This window comes from Diplotaxodon limnothrissa, linkage group LG6, assembly GCF_057381915.1.
Source record: "Diplotaxodon limnothrissa isolate DT_005_m linkage group LG6, D_limnothrissa_male_GT1.1, whole genome shotgun sequence".
Classification (NCBI taxonomy): Eukaryota; Metazoa; Chordata; class Actinopteri; order Cichliformes; family Cichlidae; genus Diplotaxodon; species Diplotaxodon limnothrissa.
In genome coordinates this window covers 19155818-19179859 of record NC_140601.1, presented here as the reverse complement: position 1 = coordinate 19179859, position 24042 = coordinate 19155818, and the positions used below count along the sequence as shown (strand labels likewise).

General features: G+C 42.0%; 1 protein-coding gene across 1 annotated transcript; it reads right to left on the bottom strand.

Moving 5' to 3' along the window:
- Positions 1-2365: 2365 nt before the first annotated feature.
- Positions 2366-22839, bottom strand: coro2aa (coronin 2Aa). The gene is made up of 12 exons (XM_085355820.1): positions 22491-22839; positions 13211-13411; positions 8810-8926; positions 8336-8485; positions 7593-7772; positions 6862-6978; positions 5392-5496; positions 5173-5269; positions 4501-4613; positions 4289-4379; positions 3722-3990; positions 2366-2890 (listed from the first exon to the last, which is right to left on the bottom strand). Exons 2-12 carry the CDS (start codon positions 13409-13411, stop codon positions 2753-2755), a joined length of 1578 nt encoding a protein of 525 aa, XP_085211946.1. The 5' UTR covers positions 22491-22839; the 3' UTR covers positions 2366-2752.
- Positions 22840-24042: the final 1203 nt, after the last annotated feature.

Sequence of the window (24042 nt, the reverse complement as noted above, 5' to 3'; positions counted from 1 at the left end):
ATTTGGCTGATGACAGGGTTCTTTGTTTGTTTGTTTGCTTTTTTGTTCGGATTTTATTTATACCAGCTTCTGAGGCAGGATAGCAGAGAAATCTTGTGCTGAGTGAACGCTCTCTGAACATTCGCCCAGCACAAAATGAATGTGACACAACACTGGTAAATGTCATCCTATTTGTCTTTAGGCCCACTGCAGTCTAGACAGCTTAGTTACAAACCTCACCTGCTGGAAATGTACAGACCTCTTATATCATATAACTTAACTCTGTGATACTGACACATTAATGTACATTTACTGGAAAAAAAAGAATCTGCAGGCGTCTTTTTTGTATGTTTATAACATAGTGGGGCTTAACGACACAAAAAAGTTGGGATGCTGTGTAAAGTAAAGACAGAATGTAATGATTTATAAATCTAATAACCATTTTAAGGAGAAAAAAAAATTAGGGCCATTCTGTATTTAATGGCAGCAATGTGTCTTAAAAGGAGAGCAACAAAAGGAAGAAAGCTAAAAAGCACCAGCTGGAGGAAGACTGCAGCTAATCAGGTTAATTGGCAACAGGTGAGTGACGTGGCTGGGCGCAAAAAGAGGAAGACTTTGAAGATCTCATCATCGACAGCGATTGCACGAATCTGGAGAAATCTCTGTGCGCAAGGCCCAAAAATCAATATTCAGACAGCACTGCATTAAAAACAGATGAGCTCAGGAACACTTCACAGTGATTTCCATCCATAAATGCAGGTTAAAGCTCTACCACGCAGAAAAGAAGCTATATGTATTTAAATGTGAACATCAATGTTGAAAGGTATATTCAGGTTCTAGATTAACACGTGCTCTCCTCAAGATGAGGCTTTTCTTTCAGCTAATCCCTTGTACACTTCAACACGAAAATGCAAAATTGCACATTCCATTTATAACAAAAGCATGGCTTCATAACAGAAGAGTGTGGGAATGGCTGAACTGCAGTCCAGACCTTTGACCAGTATGTGTCTCATCATGAAACAAAAACAACACAGCAGATCCAGGAGTGTTGAGCAGCTGGAAGCCTCGATCGGACCTTCAGTCGCACAAAACTCCAGCAGCTGGTCTCGTCTGTTCCCAGATGTTTACAGGCTGCTGTTAAAAGAATCAGGGATGCTACACAGTAGTAAACAGGACCATTTCCCAACTTTATGAGTCATGCTGCTGCCATCAAATTCAAAATGACCATTTGATTTTCTCAAAGTCTGAGATCTGCAAACCATTGCATTCTGTTCTTACTTATATTTTACACAGCATCACTGCTTTTCTGGAATTGGGTTTCATCCATCCATCCATCCATCCATGGATGGAATCATGTTTGTTCATATTGAAATCAATAGATTACAAACATACACATAAAGACATCTGTAGCTTCTCAGTTTTTTTCAGTGTATATGCGTTCTCCACATTTCAAGCAGATAAGGTTTCTAAACTAAAATCAAGACACTTCATACAGGGGAAACATGCCTGGGGTTTTCCCTCTGTAGAGTCTTTACACTAAAAAATATAGAAAAATAAAGTCTTGAGATGACTGCTGTTGCGAATTATCTTTAAAAATTCAATTGAGTCAGAATTGAGTTTTGCAATAAAAGAGTCCTGCTTGTTGATTTAATATACCCAGAGAAAAGAAGAGGATAAATGACCTGGTTAAAACATCTGACTGTTGTCATATTAATGTTATTACAGCTTTATCAGAGCTGTGAGGTACATTTGTGTCCTTTTCAACAGTAGATACCATTTTGCCCTAAAACTGATCAGGTAAATGAAGTATGATCAGAAAGCAGTAGGAAAAAGCAAACAGGGTTTTGTCCTTTTTTTTTTTTTTTAACATTTTGCATGCTGTATGTGCCAAAATTACAACAGCAAGTTCAAGTATTTGATTAAATGGCATTTTCTCTGTCCTTATTTTAAAATAAATATAAAAGTCAAGATCCAAACTGCTACATGGCATCAGTTACTGAATTGGCTTACACGTTAACCGCAGCAAAACGGATCATTTCCACCAACTTTCCAGTCATTAAAAGAAATGATAGAAGAATTAAAAACAAATGCAGCTTAATGAGATGGCAGAACACAGCTGGGATCACGAAACAGTCATTCATTCATTTCGCTCTCATTCATGCACACATATCACATCTGTCTGCTGAACTTAAACACAGTCATTTCACTTACAGTAGTTTGAATGTTGGATGAAAAAGAAAACAAAAACAATCAACAGGCATAGAAAATAAACGCAGCATTATCTCACAATCACACGGGATGTCTGGTGTCCGCCACAACTTTCAAGCAACGCACGCACAGCCACGTCATTCGGTCGACGCGGCACAAACATCCTTTTATCCGTCAACTTAAAAAAAAAAAAAAAAAAGCAAAAAAAATTTCAATGAGCTTGCATAGGGAAGCGTACAAAAGAAATGAGGCAAGGGGGCGGGGATGGTCAAAAGGTGCAGAGAGTTTTAAAAGTATGTACACGAGCAAAGAGATGTGCACCCTGTGTAGAGTCGACAAAACGACAAACTGAAGATAACAACCAAAAAAAAAAGGAAAACAACATAAAATCGAGGCTTGACGGGCCCCTGTGCAGTGAGCGCGTGGGGCTCATTAGAGGAAAACCGGTGAGCCGGGGCCTTACGAAGACTGCGGCAGTTTTAAAAACGGGGTTAAGTAGGTTGGTACACCTGTGCGCGTCTACCCCCGTGAGGAGGTGAGGGTGACTCAGCAATTGGAGAAAGTCTTAAAGTGAGCTCTGACTCTGGGAGTTCTTGATGTTCTTAATCTCCAGCTCCAGCTGTTTGATGCGTACGTCCCTCTGGTTGAGGAGCTCCCTCAGCCGCCTGATTTCCTCCTGCTGCTTGTGGAACTTCAACCGCAGCTGTGGACAAACACACGCACGGGATAAGGAGTTAAACCACGGCTCTTGTGCCCACTGGAGACTCGGGGAACACGTCTGCCTCACTTTTAGGCTACAGGCTCAGTTAAACGTCTCTACTACAAACTGCTGCCGTCAAGGTAAAACAAGCCTCGAGTGGAGAAAAACAATAACTAGTGACACATTCACAGTAAGTGGGGTTTTAACGCTGCGGGCATGCAGTTTTCCACCTGTTTTTACCCCAGCTTTATAATCAAAGATGTAACAGAAACCTGCTGAATCTAAATTTTATCAGTGCATCGTATTTCAAGATGGTACTTCAGTAAAAGCTTCTTTTAAATTTCACACCCGATGCCCTTCCTGATGCAAACTCCAAACGGATTTGTGCCTCCTCTTGTGATCTTGTGATAAGTAAATGTACTTAATATTTTCCACCACTCATTACTCATGATGGATTTAGTTTGTTGTGCCTCTTTGGCCTCACGTTAAAGCAGTCTGAACCTTCTGAGTGCCACGGCTTCTTCAGGTTTCCTAAAAGTAACTACACAGGACCTAAAAACAGCTCAGTGTCTTTAGCGTACTTTCAGAATTTCTCCTCATTTGTGTATATATCTGTTTACTTGTAACAGTTTATCTTTTTCCAATGACACAACCTTAACTGAAGAATATCCTGGGACATGTACTCGACTTTCAGCGGATAAGTAACAAGTAGGACGCATTTCTATATTTCAAGTCCATTGCAAAGAATAACTGACTAGGATGCAACTAAATATAGCTCATATTGCTTTTACGTCTGCCTTTGTGTGTCTGTGAAAAAGCAAAACCATCCAGCACCTCATTCTCTGTTCTGGGAGGAGAGCAAAGCGTGGCATCTTCTCCGTTGGTGACGGGTGTCTGAATCCTGTCATCCACTGTGTGGCTGCTGTCCTCTTTGCTTTCTTTGGCTTCCAGTTGGTCCTGAATGTAAGCGAGCTGTAGCATGCACGGTCTGCCCTGACACCTGCGAGTGTCTAGCGAGTTTTCCAGTGAGTTGCCCACTGCCTTCATGTCTGAGAAGGACTCTGCTATTTGACTTCCTGGCTTCAAAGACATTAGCAATGGACCTAGGAAACAAAGGATGCTGATCAGGGATTTAAAAATGGTAAATGGCCTGTATTTATATAGCGCTTTACTAGTCCCTAAGGACCCCAAAGCGCTTTACATATCCAGTCATCCACCCATTCACACACACATTCACACACATTTAAACACTCATTAGACAAGCTAAAAGACTATTGAAAGGATATTTCATTTACCCACATACAAGTGAAGCACCAGAATATCAAAGGTAACAAATAAATGCAATTTCAGAGGCTACTGGACACAAACAGATCTCACGCACAATCTTTCTTTACTTCTAACCTTTGTCCATGCCACCGAGCCACTCCTCTGCAGTCAGAGCAGGCCTGTTTCCAGCCGTCATTGGATAGAGGTCCTCTTGGTACGACTCCGACTGGAGACACGTGCACGGCAGATTCAGAAAAATATTCAACATTAGGTCTGTGAAATGTGTTCAATTTGGATGTTTGTTTTTCTTTGTGCAGTGGTGTCTGCCATTTTTGTGCAACACTTACCCTGCGGGGTACAATCATAGAAAGAGGCTCGATGAGACTCTTGATTGTCACCAGTTTGTAGAACCTGAAGATTTCACAGGAGCTCACATCGAGGCCTCGCTTCGGCATCACACCTGCAGGTTAACACACAGACGCACACAGATTGTATTCATTCTATTTTCAGCATCAATATTAGTCAAGGTAAGACGTACTGTATTTATATGGGGACTCAAATCTTATTTTTTAAAAACACACTTTCCTCTGTCACCAGGAAATTCACCTGCAGGCAGAGCAGCAGGCAGTTAAAGGTTAACCTGTATCAGAGTAATTTTATAAAGCAGAGCCACTACAAGTCCACTTCACTAAGCGCTTTGGGAGATTCTAATATACATTTTAACCACAACAAACAGGTGAAATAACAAATCTATCAAGTGCACATGTGACTTTTTTGCTGCCTGTACACCTGACCTGAGCCACAACCCCTTCGATCAGCTGTTTTGGCTATGCAAATATTGGAGGCTTATTTGCACAGCAAATTTGCTTAAAGGTGCACAGTGTCATCACAGTAGGCGGAGTTTCCAAACAGGGTTCAACTGTCACGTCTTTTATTAACACTCACTTTAGGAAATAATGTGTCGGTGACATTAATAAAGTTTAAAATTGAGCGCGTGTTTATGTGCGTGTGTTCCTTACCCAGTCCTTTCTGAGGTAGTTGTGAGCGGTACTCTGTTAAGAAGTGAATGTATGGTTTTTCTGTGCTGATCTCATAGTACCTGATATTTCCATCACCCTAAAAAGATAAAAAGCGTAAGTCTCTGTAACAGTAATAAAGAATATTTTCTGTATGAAGCTTTTAATATGATTGTTATGATTTGTTTGGGGGTTTTTTTTTAACATGTTTCAGAGTCCCACCTTCCCAGCAAGGTAGAGCATGTGTGTGTCGGGGTCGTAGAAAGGAAAAATGACCCCCGACGAACCGTCCAGGTTGTCTTCCAATAAAGGCGCGGACAGATCATCCTACAAACACACACGAGGATCAAAAACGTGTTAAAACACAAGACCTACGCGGCGCTGATGTAAACAACATACAGAAAATATCAAAACACTGACTGAAATCCAATGCTCCCTAAGAAGCACTCTGCAGCGGCGAATTAAAAACACTGAGCGCTCAATCCCTAATCCGAGCTTTGCCTTAATCCTCCACCCACGATACGCTCTAAATCATCACAACACACCGGCCTGGCACACCAACTATTACTACTACTAGACTACTATGTGTGATGAGAGTGGGTGATGACATAATCGCGATGTGACAAATAACTTTGGCTCCACTTGAACACGGGAATCAGTGAGCTGCTCAGGTAAACGTGCAGGGTTGCTGAACTGGTGCATTTCATCCACTAGGTGGCAGAGTTGCACTTGTGACAGGCTCGAGAGGTGTTTGGTAGTGAAGGAAGTATTCTGAGATATCATTAATACAACAACTTCTGACTTTACAAGAAAAAGAAATCCTCAAATGTTGTCAGAAAAACGCTACAAAAAATGTTTCCTTGTGCAAAAAAGGTCAGAACATGAACCTGGCTGCACATCAGATAATTTCACAGGTAAGAAAACTTTATCTCAAAGCTCAGGGGTTTAAATGATGTAGGCCAGGAAATGAAGCTTCCAAAAGTCATGACCTCTCCAATGGTGACGTAATATGCTGACCATTACTTCACTCGTGTTACTATTAATACTCTGTAAGCTTAGATTTCACTTATTTGTGGCCCTTCTGTTGTTGCCAATTTCCCGATTTCTCCTCCTCCTGCAGTCCTGCTAAATTCCCTGGATATAAGTGTTCAATATATTAAACTTAGTACAAATTATTCACACCAGCCTGACTATTTTTAGCCAAGACTGCCCCCAAGGAACAGGGTGCTCTCATTATTCCAGCATCCAGACCAGCAGGTAAGCGCTGAGCTCACAATTACAATTGTTTACACGAATGCTTGTGCTGCGATATTTATTATCCAGAGTCTGTCCTGTCTTTGCAAATCCTCGTCAGAATGATCCTAATTTGATCAGAAATATCTACAAGTTTAACAAGTAATCGATGTGAGGAGTGTCGACTGACAAAAAAAACAAAACAAACACCCCCACCAGACATTTGCTGACATTAATGCTTTTCTTCATCAATTAGCTATTTCAATTAATATTCTATTAGTAAACATGTGTTCAATGTAAATAAACATATGTGTGAGATCTCAAAAATGCCATTTTTACTATGAACATTTCTCTTTTTTCTTAACCTTTTGCTTTGCTACAAAAAACACAAAAGCTTTTTGTAAAATTGTGATATTTTGTTGCAAATGTCTTGCTGCATTGCTCTGTAACGTCTCTCACCTGATCCCACAGTGCTATCTGCCGATCATTGTAGCGCGACGTTCCCGACGTGAGAAGCATCTTGGTGTTTCCCAGGATCAGCACTTTACTGGCTCTGTGCGTCTTGCAGCTGCTTTCCTGCAAATGTGACACAGTACACATGACGTGCAGCATTAATCAATGAACCCCGATGAACATTTATGCCACTTATAAGTCATATAAAGAGGTTTGTGTTACACCACTGGGATGTAATATGTGTAGGAGTTCCCTGACTGGGCAAAGGAAGCAAGAAAAGACTGATGAACAATGTGTGAATCACTGGCTGGTGACCCGGTGAGCTGTGGGGCTACTCTGTTATCCAGGCCAGGCCAGAGGTATCAATTCTGGCTGTGTGGTGCTGGATGAGTGCCTGGGTGCCCACGCAGGGAGCGGAGGGGGCAGTAACAAGTAGGGAACTCCCACTTATGTAATATTTGCTGTGATGCTACTGTGGACCAAACGCAGGCTTACAGTTCAATAATTTTCTTTTACAAATGAGAGCCAGTTTAGACAGATTGTCACATGGACTTTACGCTGGTCTGAACTTCCTACTGTTAAACGATACCATTTGCAGCTTCTGACTGAGGTAATTAAGCTTAAGTCTGAGTCTTCCACCTAAAATCAAAGTGTTTAAATTCAGATCACTTGCTGTTTTTCCCCCATTACAAAAAAAAGGGAAGATAAGAGAAGTGCACACGTGCACACAGCAGTACCCGCAGCAGCGTTCCAGAGCGCGACTCCATCAGGCGGACTTTCCTGTCCTTGCAGGCGGTAGCAAGAAGACTTCCATCTGTATTGAAAGACATGGACAAGACAACATCTGGGTGGTGACTGATGGTCCGCACGGGGTTCTTTATCACCGGCTCCGGACAGTCCAGGTTCCAGATCATTATCTGGAGGCGGAGAATCACACAGAGATCAACGCAGGTGGTTAGGCCAAGAAGTCAGACACATTAAAGGGTGGAAAGTAACTGGTGGTGTGCTACAAGTAAACCACATACGATTAAGCCGCTCAGAGGGCCGAGTAATTACAGAGAGTGGTACATAACGGTTGTGCGAATGGACATAACAGTGCATACTTTGCTTATCTCAAAGGAATTTGTGCTATTGCACTCAGCTGTGTGGATGAAAAGAGGCAGAATTGTTTAAACATGGGAGGCCAGCATGTGTGCAAATACAGGCAGTAACTGGAGCACGTATCTCTGGAGTTAAGACATCGCACCTACGGCCCAAAACGATCTGAATACTTAGGCTAACAAACAAAGTGCTCGTGATGCTGTGTAATGTAATATCTGAAATCTTTACAGGTCAGTTCAGTGTGAACTGCAGGGCTGCACTGTGACAGATAAGTGCTCTCGGTTTAGGTCACAGTGCTTTCGGAGTTCATGCCTCGTTATCTTATTGTCTATAAATGACTCCAGGCTTGTGTAAGAGGTGGTGTGTGTGTGTGTGTTACCTGGTAGTCATAGGCAGTACTGAAGAGGATGTTGTTAGCAGTTGGGTGCCACTCGATGAGGCCCACTCTGCGACTGTGACCCTGGAGCTCCTTCCACGGTACTGTAATATTTTTATACACACCGTGAGGAGGGATTTCCCACACTTTAACCTACAAACACACACAAAGAGGACCAAATTGATGAAGATCCGTGCCAGAAACAAACCATCTCTTTCTCAATCCACAAAGAACAGCCAACAGAGAAAGACATTTAAAACAAATAGCCTGAAACTAGGTTTTTTCCTCTCTCTCTACAGTGATTTGTTCTGAGCATCTGCCAGGTCAGAGCTGAGGAATGTGAGGAATGACTTCTAGCTCCTTTCTGAAGGCTATAAAATGATCTCCCTGCTGCAACATGCTCAAATCCCATGAAAATGACAACACGTCAGTAAACCTCACTGAAAATGGACTCTGTGTGCGTTTCGGTGTACAAACCGTGGCGTCCTCGGAGCAGGAGGCGATGCAGCACTCGTTGAAGGGATTCCATTTGATGTCTAACACGTTGCCCCTGTGGCCCGACACTCGAGGTTGCTGAGGGTCCACTTTACCCGTCTGGCAAAATTTAAAACACAAAACATGGACATTAGGGAAAATCACAATATTTTTCCTCTTGGAAACAAAAGTGAAACCACTAATCAGCTGCTCGTTACACTGTGGAATGAGAAATCCTTCTCCTCACATATCCTGTTATGAATAATCGGGCCCCATCTTATCTCACAGACGGACGGACGCCCTCTCTACTCCCTCCCGGCGAAAGGCGGGGTACACCCTGGACAGGTCGCCAGTCTGTCGCAGGGCTAACACATAGGGACAGACAACCATTCACACTCACATTCACTCGCACATTCACACCTAGTGGCAATTTCGATTATCCAATTAACCTATCCCCACAAGCTGCATGTCTTTGGACAGTGGGAGGAAGCCGGAGTACCAGGAGAGAACCCACGCAAACACGGGGAGAACATGCAAACTCCACACAGAAAGACCCTGGCCTGTTGGTGGAATTGAACTCAGGACCTTCTTGCTGTGAGGCAACAGTGCTAACCACCGTGCCACCGTGCTGCCTTTTTTTCCACATTTATTTGTTTATACACCACTTTGCATTTAATCATTAGTTATCATTAATCTCCGTCTCTCTGCGTGTCTTTTGTCCCATCTTTCTCTCCACAACCCCAACTGCTCATGACAGATGGCTGCAACTCCCTGAGCCAGGTTCTGCTGGAGGTTTCTTCCTGTTAAAGGGGAGTTTTTCTTTCCCATGGTCACCAACTGCTTGCTCATAGGGAGATGTCTGATAGTTGGGGTTTCCTTTCTACTTTTGTAGGTTCTTTACTTTATAATATACAGCATCTTACACACGCACACACACACACACACACACACACACCCTGAGAAATAATATAGGTCGGGTTGACCCAGCCCACAGTGACTTGAATGGCATGGAAAGTCGTAGTGTAGGGTTAAGAGGAGTTCCCGGTTAAGTTAGGATGCAGATTTCCCACAGAAGTCTAAATCAAGCTTTATCCTTTATCTACAGTAACTGGCATGTAGTGACCATAACCCGAGCTGCACAGAACCAACATATAGAGGAAGGAAAGAGACGAAAAACAAAAAAGACAGCCTATTAAAAAAACATGCAAAATAACAATTTTGCACTATACTGTACATTAAAACAAACTGTGCCAGCAGTCCCCTGAAGTGCCCTTGAAGGTTATGTTCGTAAAAATCACAGAACTGGTGTCTGTAATTTCAGAGTTTTTTTGTAGCTCAATCCAAGAAGTCGAGCTGCCCACATAAAAAGCAGTTTCCTTGACCTCTGTGCAGCCTTGTTACAGAGTTTGGAGAGCTCAGGCTGCCTCTATATACTTCTAACAGCTGAACTTTTTCTTTTGGCCAATTGTGGGCAGCGATATAACCTATCGACGTTAAACTGAGTGAATGTATGATAGAATAACATTAGCATTCACCTGGAGTTGCATTTGTCGTCAGCCAATGAATTCAACTGTTTTTGTTTGGGGGGGGGGGGGGGGGGGGTTTCTCTACCAACTCCTCTGGGAAAATATCGGGATTTAGCTGCTAAGTGATGCTAAATAGGCAGTCAGCTATGTTAAAACCTAAAACTGATGAGAAATGAGAACAAAACACGAACAACAAAAGCCCAGACAGGCACTAAAAGACGTAGACTTTTGCTTTAATCTGAGTGAAACTGCAGATTTGGCGTTAATATCTGCAGGTCTGCCTGTATAAACATCTTCTTACGCACTGAGTGAATTTGGTGCTTATAAGTATTCCATCTATTTAGTCACAGCTCATCATAAACAGACTCATAATGGACAATTTCCCCTTTACTTTGAGACTTGTACCTTGTGGCTACAACCACACTCGAGTGACATCCCTTGAGGACGTTTATGAGAGCTGCCTCTGGAACCACCAAAGGTAAGTGAAAATTCCATGTATCTAAACACGACGTGCTGACATGTGCAGGTTAGGGCGGGTATTTTCATTCAAGAAAAAAAAAGCCAACTCTACATGACAACATGACAACTAACTACTCAGACTGAAGGTGGAATTACACTAACTGTTTTTAACAGACACACACACACAATGATACTCGTACAACGCGGAAGATTTTCCGCCTCAACAAGCCGGCTAATTGTTCCATTCGTATAAGCCGAAGCTCCTTTAAACTGACATTCCTGCTCAATAATCTAGCCTGTAGGTGCGTAAGGTGTGTTTGAAACAAGAAAATGACGTAACCATTATTTAAACTTCCAGCGAGCCCAACGCATGCACGCAAAAAAGTATTACATCTGCTCCTGTTTTTATATGCATTAACTACTTTCGTCACAGAACAACAGCTCATCTGTAACAGGCAGAGGTGGGATGTGGAGGCGATTGAGGGGAGGGAGTGCTGAAATTTCACATCCTTTGAATAGTGAAACGGAGGGGAAGAGAGGGGTCAGAACGTGAGTTATGTCATTCCTAAGCTCCTATGCAACTCTTACACATGCCAGGAGGATGGTGATAACTCAAACAGAGAGGCAAAGTAAAGAGAGGTGTGGAGCTTGATGAATCCCTCTGGACTGGAGATGTACAGAGAGACAGAGGATCTGTTTAGAACGTGAGGGCCGACTTTTATTTGTTCTGCTGTTGTGGCTGACATCAGCAGTGGATGTCATAACACGCATAAATCATGTGTGAAAGAGTGAAGGGGGAATGAGACAGACTAATGATGTGATATTTAGGTTGTAGCACATGAGCAGCCAGGGTTGTACTTTATTTAGAGATTCTTCAGGCTGTGTTAATGCTGAGCTATTTATAATCAGACCCAGGTGTGTATATCCATGCAGGGAGAACAAAAAAGAAGAAAGAGATGGTGAACAATTAGCAGAGACAATTCTGCCCTCCAAAACGTTCACGTTATCTGAGGTTAGAAGAAAAATGCTGAGAAGCAAGAGCTTTTTGGCTGATCTTTGCTCAAACATGTGCGAAATCTTTAGCGTGGTGAAAGTTCAGAAGGGCCATTTTGTTTTTGAATATATCTGTGAAACCAGAAAAGGAACAATCACGCGAATCCATTTTGAATATCACTACAGTCTATAGTGCTCTCAGAACAGTTTTTTCAATAAATTTGGATAATGCAACCCTTGTGCTCTCTTGGGAAACAAGTTAAAGTTTGAAGAAATTGATTTTTTAAAAAAATGCAGACATCTGGGAAACCTTTTTAAAACAGCCTAAAAAAATGAAGAAAAAGAAAGCGATGGAAAAATTGTTTGATTTTTTTTGTGTGGAAATCCTAATTTGTTTGATAAGGCCTCAATCACGCATGCCGGCGATCTCCTAGCAACCACTGGTCGCTAAAAAAGAACTGTGCTTTCCTCAACTGGCTGCTGAGTGGTTGCTGAAGGTCACGTGCTGTTGCTAGGTGGCATTGGTCACAAAGAAAGTGCTGCACGAATTCTTTTAGTTACTAGCGTATTCCCACAGTCGCCTGTAGTTTGCATAGAAGACGCAGACTCGTCTGCAAACACTCTTCAACTACTCACCAAGCGGTAGTGAAACTGTGAAAATGTAACACAGACCATGTCAAGTACCCTCTTTGTGACTGATCTCACCCAGCAACCACTTGCAAACCAGTTGGGGAATACACATTTTTCCCTAGCATTTGTTGCTTGCCAGGAGGGCCCTGACCTGTCTGTAGATCTGCATGTCTGAGGCCTTAGATATTAACAGCAATGTGACATGATGCTAAGGAACAACTAATGCTCATACAGTTAATCCAGTGTTTTCTTTATTCTAATAACTGAGATCATGTTTGTTTGCTTTTGCCTTCAATTTATCAACAGTAAGAGATGAAGCTGTCTATGCCATTGCTAGTCAAAAGAAGCAATTTTTAAGAACTACATTAAAGTGAACTTTTTCACTTTATCTTCTGAGAAATGTGACAAGTTAAGAGACAGCATTTCTGCAGACCAACTACCTGTACACCTAAAATCTCTTCCATAATGTCACAACTTTTTGCTCACCGTTTTTTGTTTAATATATGGACTTCATCTGTAACCCAGCCAAAAAAAATCCTCAGATTTGCTGAGATGTTGTTTCATTGGGACAACAGCTGCCACTTAGAAATAAAGCAGACACACAGTATTTGAGTCATTCCTAACTTTGAGGAGTCAGAGGTGCTCAGTTTAGGTCTTTTGTCTGACTGGAACAACACAAGTGGGGAAAAAATGGCACCTTATTCTTGTGTCTTCTCTGCATTATGAGGTAAATGCTGACATACTGCTCATGTCGTGGCTCATGCCTGTGAACCTGATGCGAGGTACAGATACTCACATGATGGACAGACAGGACCAAGAAGGCCCCTCCTCCAGCACACTCAGTGATGACAGCCAGGAAACGTGGGTTGATCGCACAGAAGCTGTTGTCCTGCACACTGCGTGTGATTGGCACGCCATCAAAGCAGTTCTCCTTGGTGGCGGCCTTACCAAACACGTGGCGGAACTTGGAGCTGCGGTACTGAGGACGCCATGTCATCTGAGGGAAGGGCGAGGAGAAGAGAGGTCAGCCAAGGAGAGCCATCCATCGCACAGTTATGAAGACAGAGGATTTTATAGGCACTAAGCCTCCTGGTCCACGAGCACAGGAGGGTATTATTTAATGGTAGATGTAATAAGACAGGGAACTGATAACAAAACGAACACTCGCTGCTCCATAAGAAGTACAAAATTAAAAAAAACTCTTAGAGCGTTCGCCTTATCTCATACTTTGTGACACAGACCTTTCAGATCAAAGCAGCGATGGCTTCACTGGCAAACAATAAAACAATAAAAGCAGCACAGATTTTATTTCAGTATCAGAGGTGGTCAGCCACGTCTCAGATAAAAAGCATGACACAGAAACCAGCGTGTTAAAGTATAAACAATAAAATAAAAACATGTTCTGCAGGGTTACTGCAGCATCTATGGACCATCAAACAAACAGTAAAAGGGGGGTTAACTTAATTAAGGAATGACACCATATGCATCATGGCAGACGGATGTATGAAGGGTTGCTCTTTAACCAAAATGTAGTTCTCAAACTCACTGACAGAAAGTGTACACTAAACATCATTCAAAGGAATTAAAAACCGCTTTGAAGGTAGAAAAAATTATTTTCTGTTGTAAACAACAAAAAGTTTTTACCTTAAATATCTGCTAATGACTTTTTTCTAACTTATGTGGGCCATTTTGCCCCTATTTAATATGAACTAGGTGCACATAGGTAGGAAAAGTGGGGTTAAAGATCAATAACATGAGCAAAGAGACAAGTCCACCAGGGAAGTCTGCTGTCTACAGTCCATGTAAGTATGCACCATCAGCTCTATCTATTCCAAAATATGTGCACTGACTTTATCACGTCCCAGGTCCCAGTCACGCAAGCCTACAGACTCGTTAACAACCAGTCGCTAGTGTAAAATGTGTATTCCCCGAATGGTTACAGTGGTTGGTGGCAATCATTGTTAAATCCATTGCTAAAACACTAAAACTCAAATAAGCCTATAGACCAGTCAGTGACCCCTTCACTCAACCACCAGTCGCTATGGAAAAGTGTATACTCCTGGATCTGTTGGGGAGTGGTGGCTCGAATTTGCTTGTGTGAAAATCGCTGCACCAAAAACCTCCTTTTGGTCACTACCAGGTTACCAAGGTTGCTAGTAGTTTGCATGGAAAAGAACTTGCAAATTACTCAGAGTGGTAGTGAAATGGACACAGTTTCCCTTCAAAGAAAAAGCTGCACCTTTACCACTACAGCAGTAATGCACAACTTTTACTCTGAGGTCAAACCATCTCTTTTTCCGGTTAGTATCACATTTTTTCAACTTTTACTGCCGCTTGCAGAGTAATGAGAGTATCTATTGGTGACCGTGGTATCCTGCCAGCAACTAAAACGATCACATGGTGGGTTTTGGATCAGAACCCTCTATGCAACGAGGTAGCATGTTACTGTACTAAATTTAGTAATTATATTAATTACTATTACATTGTTACTTTCAAGGAATACCCATGTTTCCCTAGCGACCAGTGGTTACCGGGTAGATCACTGATTGGACTTGTGGCCTGTGCGACTGAGGCATTAACGTAAAATGTCAAGTAGGACAAAGAGGGAAAATACTCAGGTCAACCTCAGGACACAAGCTGTCTCAAGCCAAAAAGTGCATAACTCGTGGCGTTCCACAGGGTAGTATTTTAGTCCCATTTTTATTACCATTACGTGTTAATGGATGTAGGTTTTGCTTGTTTTTATATGCCAATTATTTAGCGTTTCTTTTCCAAGGAGACTGTGGTTAAACAATTTCTGAGCAAACCGCCCGGCAGTAACTGGTAGATAACTTCTCACTTCATTTGGAAATAGGCTACAGTGCTTGGGTTCCATGTAATAAGTCAGCACAACGTATTAAATAATGATGTAATGAAACAAGTCCACAAACAGACACATCATCATTTTATTGTTTTTTGGCCATTTAAGGTCGGCGTACTTCTAGCGAGCATCCAAACTACAATATAAAAACAGTATGTAGTGCATTGACAGTGAGTTGCTCTCCATGTTAGTACTTCAAAGCATCCAAGAAAGAGTTACATCTAAAAATAGATAAAGACACCACTGAGCTACTGAACATGAACGAAATGTATCAAGGTAGAAAATGTGAGCAGCTCAGAGCTTCATTTTTAACAACCATCTTTGATCTATTTTAAGCACATCTGGTTTTATTTTTAGGCTTATAAAGCTAGTTATGAAAGGCTAACTAGAAGTGTAACAATCTACCTACTGGAAATGGTTGGGAGAACATTTTCACTTTCGCTTTTGTTCCATATGAGCTCATCTGTGTATATGTTGTGAATGACAATATCCGCAGTAAAGATTTTAATTGTATTTGTATCACATACACATGCTTTTTCCTAACCAGTGTCATCAAAATGTATTACAGCTCTCAATAAAGTCTACTACATTTAATGTATAAGGAGTGAAAAACCTGCAATACTTTCCCAATCCGGACTCTCTTTTTAGCCGCTTCCCCTTAAGCCAGTCGATGCATATGTCATTATTGTGAGAGATAAGTGGCTCTGCTCCACTGGGACGAGGTCTGGCCAGCCAGCATGTCTGCTCTGCTGCTCTGGCTGGCTTTCCGCCTGCCTGCTGCATGGTCATTACTTATGAATTAGGGGTGGAGGCGGCTGATGGACAAGAACGCAAAAATGGATTCAACCAACAAAGTATAGTAAATGGAGAGAGCGATTAGAGAGCTACAGGAACATCGAAGAACAAGAACAACAGCAGTAGGAGGTGGAGGTATAAACCCATTACAGGTTTGTGTTTTCCTACAAATCGCACCTACAGCAAATCTTGTCACTGAAAACAGTGACATCATGCTCCTGTTTTATGTGGACTGCCCTCTGGTTTTTCACATGATGGCTAAATAAATACATGGTGAGCATGATGCAGGTGTGGCTGGAAAGAGGCCGAGGAAGGATTTAGACCAACAGAAGGAAAAAAATCAGGTTTAGAGAAAGCAAAAAGAAAGGAAAGAAGAATGCTACAGAGGTGTGGAGCATGACTTCATGGCTCAGTTTACCCTTCCACCTCTCACCTCCTAGCCCGAGGCCGTCACAGAGAGCCTCGTACTGCCACACGGGAACCTGAGAAGGATTTAAACTACTCAGGTGTTTAAGACTCTAATTGCCACTCAGGCGTTCATCAGTCACATCCATGACTGCGATTACCACAGTTACCTTGTCAGCAATTGCTGCAATAACAAAAAGACATTTCGCTCATCCTCAACCTAAATGCTTAAAATAGAGTAACTTGAAAAATGGTGTCTCTTTTCTTTTGCTAAAGCTTCTCCTAAAATTGATCACAGATAAACTGATTCATCTAAAATATCCAGATTTTTCACAGGGCCACGTGATGCATCTTCAAATCTTATCCAGTCCAGTTTAATTTTTATTTTTTTATTATAGCAGATGCAAAAAAAAAAAAAAAGCAGCAAATCTGGAAGATACTTGAACAAGCAAGTTTGAAGTCTGAGTCTGCAGCTGTGAGGGCAGCTCTGTGAGCCGTTACTTTAATAATAAAAATAATAATGGATTGCATTTATATAGCACTTTTCAAGGAACCCAAAGCGCTTTTTACAATTCCACTATTCATTCACTCTCACATTCACACTCTGGTGGAGGCAAGCTACGGTTGTAGCCACAGCTGCCCTGGGGCAGACTGCCATATCGCGCCATCGGCCCCTCTGGCCAACACCAGTAGGCAGTAGGTGAAGTGTCTTGCCCAAGGACACAACGACCAGGACAGAGAGCCCAGGGACAGATCCCCTGAGCCACAGTCGCCCTCACTTTAAGAGTTCATATGCTAAAATGCAAGAGCAGATGCTATATGGCTTACACACACAGGGAGTATAAAAATGCTGAAATAATTTAAAGCAAAATAAAGCAAGAGGCTCTTCATAAAATTGTGACCATGTGAGATATACATTTGGACCAAATTTAATCCAGAAACACCTCCTGGTTTTGATAGAAAAGCCGTGAACACCCACAAAAAGTTGATGCCAGTCCACTCACTGGAATAATGGTTAATATACAGTACATGTCTAAATTAACTGTAATACAAAAAAATGAATGGAAACCATCTTACAAGGGCTTTAATTAAACCAGTAGGATTATTTTACTATTACCGTTCCCTGCTGTGCACTCCCCTCACTCAATCTGACCGCTGTCTCTGAAGACGAGCCCGCGTAATGCATCCGTCAGCCAGCCTGAACCACACACTCGACCTGTTCGTAAAGCGTGTGCAAAAGTGCGATTGTCGCTCAGTTCATCATGGAAAAATGACTCAGCCCCACCATACCAACGCATGATGCTCAACTAGCCCCTCTGATAAAACCCACATTTTTCATTTCGAGCAGTGACTGTATTAAAAGAACTCCGAAACATAATTTTTGGTGGAGCTATAATTTCAGATCACGTGTATTCGTTTATGGCTGTGCTACAGTATTGTTTGATCCATTTGTGTTGTTGGTAAAATGACACATCATGAGACTGAGAAAAGAGAAGAAAAAACAAAAACAAAACAGGGCTGGTGGACTGACGGTTTAAAAATTAGCCCATGTTTGGGGGCTAATGCTCAGGTCCTGCTCTACTATACAAATGTCATTCTAGCCCATTGTTAGGTGGGTGCCAAGAAAATCATGGTGTCATAATACATTAAATATAATCATATTATTCAAATTTTGTGGATATAAATTAGAGGTGACTGTTGTAAGATGTGTGTTAACTCCTGATCACGTAGTAGGTTCACAGACAGAGATTTAGTGTATTAATATCAGATACTGTAATCAAATCACTTAAAAAATACATATTTTCCAAGTTATTTTTGCTGTAGGTCGTGCACACTGTGCTACAGTGCGAGTTACGCAACTTCTAAAACTGCTAGTTGAAAGTTGTTCCCCACACACTGTAATAACTTTAAAAAACAACGTTTGTATAGTTATAGTTCCATGTTAAAGTATGGACTGCTTAAAGTAGTTTAAATATTAAATTAAGTTGAAACACTGAAAACATGACAGATGGCGCCGCTAAAGCTTATCTCACAGATTCGTTGATGTCTGAAGGTGGAAGCTTAGTTTTGAAAACAAATTCATGGTGATTATCAGGTTTTTATGACATCTATTCTGCTCTATCTGCTCCGTAACAAAAAACCTGTTAACTTCCTTACTGGAAGTTAAATAAACCGAACTGTAAATATGCCAGACAGCCATAAAGGTGTGAGGGGAATTCAGTCATAGAACTGTTATTAAAATAGTTTAAAATATATATATATATATATCTTTATTTTAACAAGACGTATCCAAAAAAACTTTACAAAAAAAATATTGGAGTTTGCTTTTTCCAGTGCAAAAGATTTTTGCACGGTTTGCAATAATCAATTAACCAGATTGTTCACAAAGGGTCTCCAAACCTCTTCAAATGTTGAAGTCTGTCTTTCATCAAACCATTTCTTCTTTCTAGTGGATGGTTTGGCATCATTCGCCCTTCTAACTGAGGTTTCTGATGCACATTTTTAGCAAAAGACTGAATGCATCAGTTGGCGAGCGAGCTACACGCAATTACAACCCGGACCACATCTGGACTGCTGTAATCAGCGTTCATGTATTGCTGAGGCTTACAAGACCAGAGGGAGAAGCTTCCAGGGCCGACAGCTAGGACATCTTGTCGCGTCTAAAGCGGGTTGTAATCAGGCCGGTGGCAGCTTTCTTTCAGCTGCGTCTTGGAGCAGGTACGCAGCAGGCTGCCGGGTGGTGGGCGGCCTGTCTTTTGCTCTTCACAGAACTGATGACGGAAACACTATTCTGGCTATTTTTACTGTGGCTTCTTACTGATCAAAAGGCAACCAGGCATGCTCACTGACAGCGGGAAAATGATTTTATTCATCAGGACTTCTGTGACAGGCTTTATGTCTGGCAAAATAAAATAAAATTTAATTTAAAAAAAGAGGAGATGCAGTCTTTTTTGTCAGAGGGAAATTTATTTTAGTCTGTGAGCAGGGAGTCACAGCGGTAACCGCATTAAGGGGGCTGTAAAAACAGTCATGAAACTAAACTGAAAACACAGATATGACTCTTTAAAAAAAAAAAGATATATTGTACATCTGGTTTGTTCTGCCTGAGTTCTTTGTAGGTCTGTAGTTGTGTATACATCCTCTCCTAGAGACTGCCTTTTAAGCACCTCGTAAGTCATAACCACGTAGACTAGCAGCCACTCCTTTCTTTGACTAGCTTGGCACTGAGGGAGGGGTTTCACAGTTCAAAGTTCACTTATTGGTGCCCAGCCTCTAGCCTCCAAAATTCCTATGAGTATGAAATCAATTCCTCCCCTCTGCTGTCAGCAGTAATTCTCATCGAAACACGGTGAATCTTAAGAAAAAGAAGAAAAACAAGCGGGCACGAGCGCTGGCTTCTCAAACTGCAGATGTCGTGTTTTGTAAACGCTCAGAGTGAAATTCAAGACGAGGTATGTACAGGTGTGAGCACATGGCACACACAGACACGCGCGCACACACACTGAATCACTGTGTGCGCACGACTGAGCGACACACACCTCCCTTTGTTTAGACTAGGTGATATCATACACAGATGACAGCTTACAACCTCTCTCCTGTAATAGGATAACAGCCACAGTGATAATCCTGGAGCCGCTTCAATGCAATGGAGCGCACATGTGAGCAAGTATGAAAAGATGGGCCAGGATATGTCCACCTGCCTCGCTGCGTTTACCTGGAGATATCCTCACAATCACACACACACACACACACACACACACACACACACACACACACACACACACACACACACACAACAATGGCGCACCACTATCTCCAAACTATCTCAGTTTCTCTTTCATCAAAACTGTGTCTGACCTCCCAGCACGATTTATGGATACTTTGGACGCCAGGTACGTTCAGAGTCCTTTTCTCCTGGCGAGCAGTTTTACAGGTGTATGAACTCACGTAGAGACAAGAGTGAACTAATGATTAACGTATACGGTATTCGGATGAACAGGGCGTGGATGGTCCGACTGAGAGCTCAAAAAACAGGGCAAAAAAACAGATTAATGGGAGTTTCGTTGTAGGGTTTCCATTATTTTAATTCAAAATATTGACAGAAATGGAGCTGATGTGGCAATGAGATCCACTTTTCCCATTTTTCTTTTACACCTCACCCATTTTTGTGAAAGTATCCCCCCTCTTCCCCTCTCTTACCCCCACCCCCAGCCTTGTTCTTCTGGAGGTTTCTTCCTGTTAAAAAGGACTTCTTCCTTCCCGGTGTTGCCAAATGCTTGCTCATAGGGGGTCATTTGATTGTTGGTGTTTTCTCCATTTTATTGTGTCTTTACCTTACAATAAAAAGCACCTTGAAGTGAGCGTTTATGTGATTTGGTGTAAGATTTAATCGAACATGGAGAGCTTGTGTGTTGTTCTGCAGTTTTCTGGTAATCTTTTTGCAGTTAAGATAACCCTGCACTTTGAGAAAACAGCCGCTGTGCTAAAATGAAGGTCAAGAGACAAACTTGATTATCAGACAGATCTGGTTATCTGTTCTTTAGGTTATAAAAGCTTAAATGCAACCAAACACCTCCCACTGATCCTGGACTGCCGGTAAAATTGCAAGTGCGTGTATTTTGTGTTTGTGTGCGTGTCAAAGAAGAAAGCCTCCGTAAATAAATGGTGCTTTTTCAGTCCTGTCGACCACTCAAAGCACTTTGCACTCCAATCTGCATACACAGCACTTCTCTATCACTAATCCATACTGATGAAGGAAGTCTTTAGGGTCAGTAACTCACCCAGGGATACTTTGGAAGGTTGGTGGGTCGATCCCAGGCTCCCGTAGTCCTGATACAACTTCTCCCGAAGTAATCAGTTTGAAATCCATGTTTACACTTTCAGGACTTTTTTTCTTTTTATCCTACCTTCAGAGTTCAGGGTTTGTTTAAAACATGGAAAGAAGATATGAGATGCTATCACTGATAGGAAATAAGACCAAAACTGTAACTCTCTAAAGTGACAGTGCAAAGATGAAGCAAAACAAACTCCACCCAGCCACGTACCAGACATCATAGTGAGCAGGTACTGCATTAACACAAGTCTGCCCTTAAGAGTTTTCCATTAGTTCCCGGCTGGAGAGAGAGTGCACAGCTCACGCGGTGAACATCCATTAGCTCCTGAAGGACATCCATATGTAACGTAATTTGCAAGACAATAAGATACAAATCACGGCGCACTTATTTCCTAAGAAGACTCACTATAAGCTGAAACAAGACATGAGATGATGACACAATCAGCCGGTCAGGGTTTCACCACAAATCAACAAGCAAAGTTTCCTAAGAACTCCCCGAAATGTTTGATCGTATCCCAGCCGAGTCTTACAGTTTCCCCACTCGGGACACTCGTGTGAATAAATCAGGACTGCCGGCTTAATGAAAAGACCTCAAAAAGACTGAAATCCAAACCAGAAGACGCATATTTCAGTGAATGGGAGTGTTTTGAATCTGTGAGCTGAAATAACTTTACTGGGATGTTAGCTGATGATGATGTCATTTTTACAACAACTCTGGGACAGCTTCCGACGTTTTTTTTTAAAAAAATCCTCAGCAAAAAACTGAAAATATCTCCACACTTACGGTAGCAAATGAGAGCTTACATGTCTGATCTCGGGGCTGTAGGATAATTTACTAAAAGAGCACAAGTGCAGTCACATTAAATGTGAGCTGCTGTGGAAATTCAGATTCAGAGTCAGTCTGCAGAACGGTTTTTGTTTCATCTTGTTCAAGTCTGTCTTATTGATGTGCACTCAACAGTCCTGAGTTTAAAGCTTCGGGGGGGAAATGGCGAGCACGCACACACACACACACACGCATGGAGGTCTAAAGAATAAAACGGAGATCAATAAGCGAATGTCAAACTGCAGAGACCGATCAGAGGGAGCAACACCCACATGGAGGGACAACACGGATGAAAAAGGCTCACTTGAGTCAGGGGGAGAGCGAAGGAGGTGAGGTGGGAGTTCAGCAGTACTCACCCTGTCGAGTAAGTTGTCACTGGTGGAAGAAGCAGCACCAGCAGCAGGGAAGAGGGAAACAGTTGATCTCTGTCTTCAGTGACAAGCCAAATCAGAAAAAGACAAAAACAAACAAAACAAAAAAACAAACTACAATCACTTCTTTTTCTTTATCCTAGCTTCATGGACCAGTGCTGCTGCTGTTGTGATTACTTTCCCCACACGCGTGTGAACATAAACACACCACGAAACCCAGTCCAAAAAGATCTTACAGTCCCTCCTGCACTCAAGCTCTTCTTCTTTGATGTGCACAATCAACACAAGCAGTCTAGTCAGCGACGACAGACAGTATGTGTGTGTGCACCATGAAGCCCAGAGCGTGTGTGAACAAGCAAGGAGCGAGCACAGGAGTGTGTACACTCCCCGAGAGGGAGGTGACTGCACAGAGAGAGAGAGCGAGGGGGAGTGAGAGACAGCAGGTAATCTCACTCCCTCTCCTTCCTCGAGTGCCACTCCCTCCAGTCACTCCTCCGCAGCGTTTGCTCAATCAGGATTTCTCACTCTCGTAACTGCAAACGCTCATCTTTAACACGTAATAACACGTATATGTGGATTCCTAGAAACTCTGACCGGAGTATCTCTGAGACGAGGCTCGGTTCACACACAAGTGATTCAAAGTTCTTCAGAAAAAACGCGCTTGGCAGGTTTTTCAAACTCCGTAAAGGAAATACAATGAAAGCAGGTGGTGAAAACGTCCATACGGCTGAGGGGTTTAAAATAAGCATGAATGTAGGAATACTTTCACCAAATGTCTTTGCAAAGGGAGCCTAAAAAGAACAGATAATATTTTTAGGAAGTGGTTTGCTCAAGCATGAGGAACTGAGCCATACTTGCTGACAGCAGTTATTTTTAAACTGTGACCAAATTTCCCTGCAATGTTTTCTCCAGGTTCAGGTTTACTTGTGATTGTTTTCAGTCTTGCTGCAATTTACAGATGTTCCCTAAAAGCCTCACAGGCAGGTAGTCGGTGCTCTAGACTGAACAACCTTTAGCCAAAATATGAGAACCGCTAATCCAAACTATGACAAACTGGATGCTCCACCTATTCGGATCACGAGTACTACTCCGAGTTAGTTGGAAGCAGATCAGTGGAACAGTTGCTGAGAAAACTGAAGCACCGACTGGAAAATCCGAATTTAGGGTAGGAGTAGTTTCTGCCGTTACATTTTACTGCCAAATATTGTTGACATCTTCATGAAAAAATATTTTTAAAAATGATTTTATTGTCCTGTATACGGCAAACAGGAGCTGGAAAGCTTCACATTTCAGAAGATGGAAGAAGTAAATATGTGGAATTTGATCATAATATACTAATTAGCTTTTAATCAGCTGGTCGATTGATCCAAGTCACATTTTTAGTGGTGATTCCCAAAGACATATTAGCTGAAAGCCTGGAATATTTGGGCATGGTGTGCAGTACATCCTTAAAAACAACAAAACACCAACAGTATCTGGAAGTCATATCTTTTAAGGAATAGGACATAATCTGGCAAAGATCTGACACAGGACCTAA

Bases quoted from the DNA above. Each gene is read 5' to 3' on its own strand.
- coro2aa (XM_085355820.1), bottom strand. From the start codon at position 13,411: ATGACATGGCGTCCTCAGTACCGCAGCTCCAAGTTCCGCCACGTGTTT. The intron at 6,979-7,592 runs GTACTGCTGTGT...TCACATTTGCAG, and splicing joins GCTCTGGAACGCTGCTGCGG to GAAAGCAGCTGCAAGACGCA. The intron at 2,891-3,721 runs GTGCTGGATGGT...GTTTGTCCACAG, and splicing joins CTCCCAGAACAGAGAATGAG to CTGCGGTTGAAGTTCCACAA.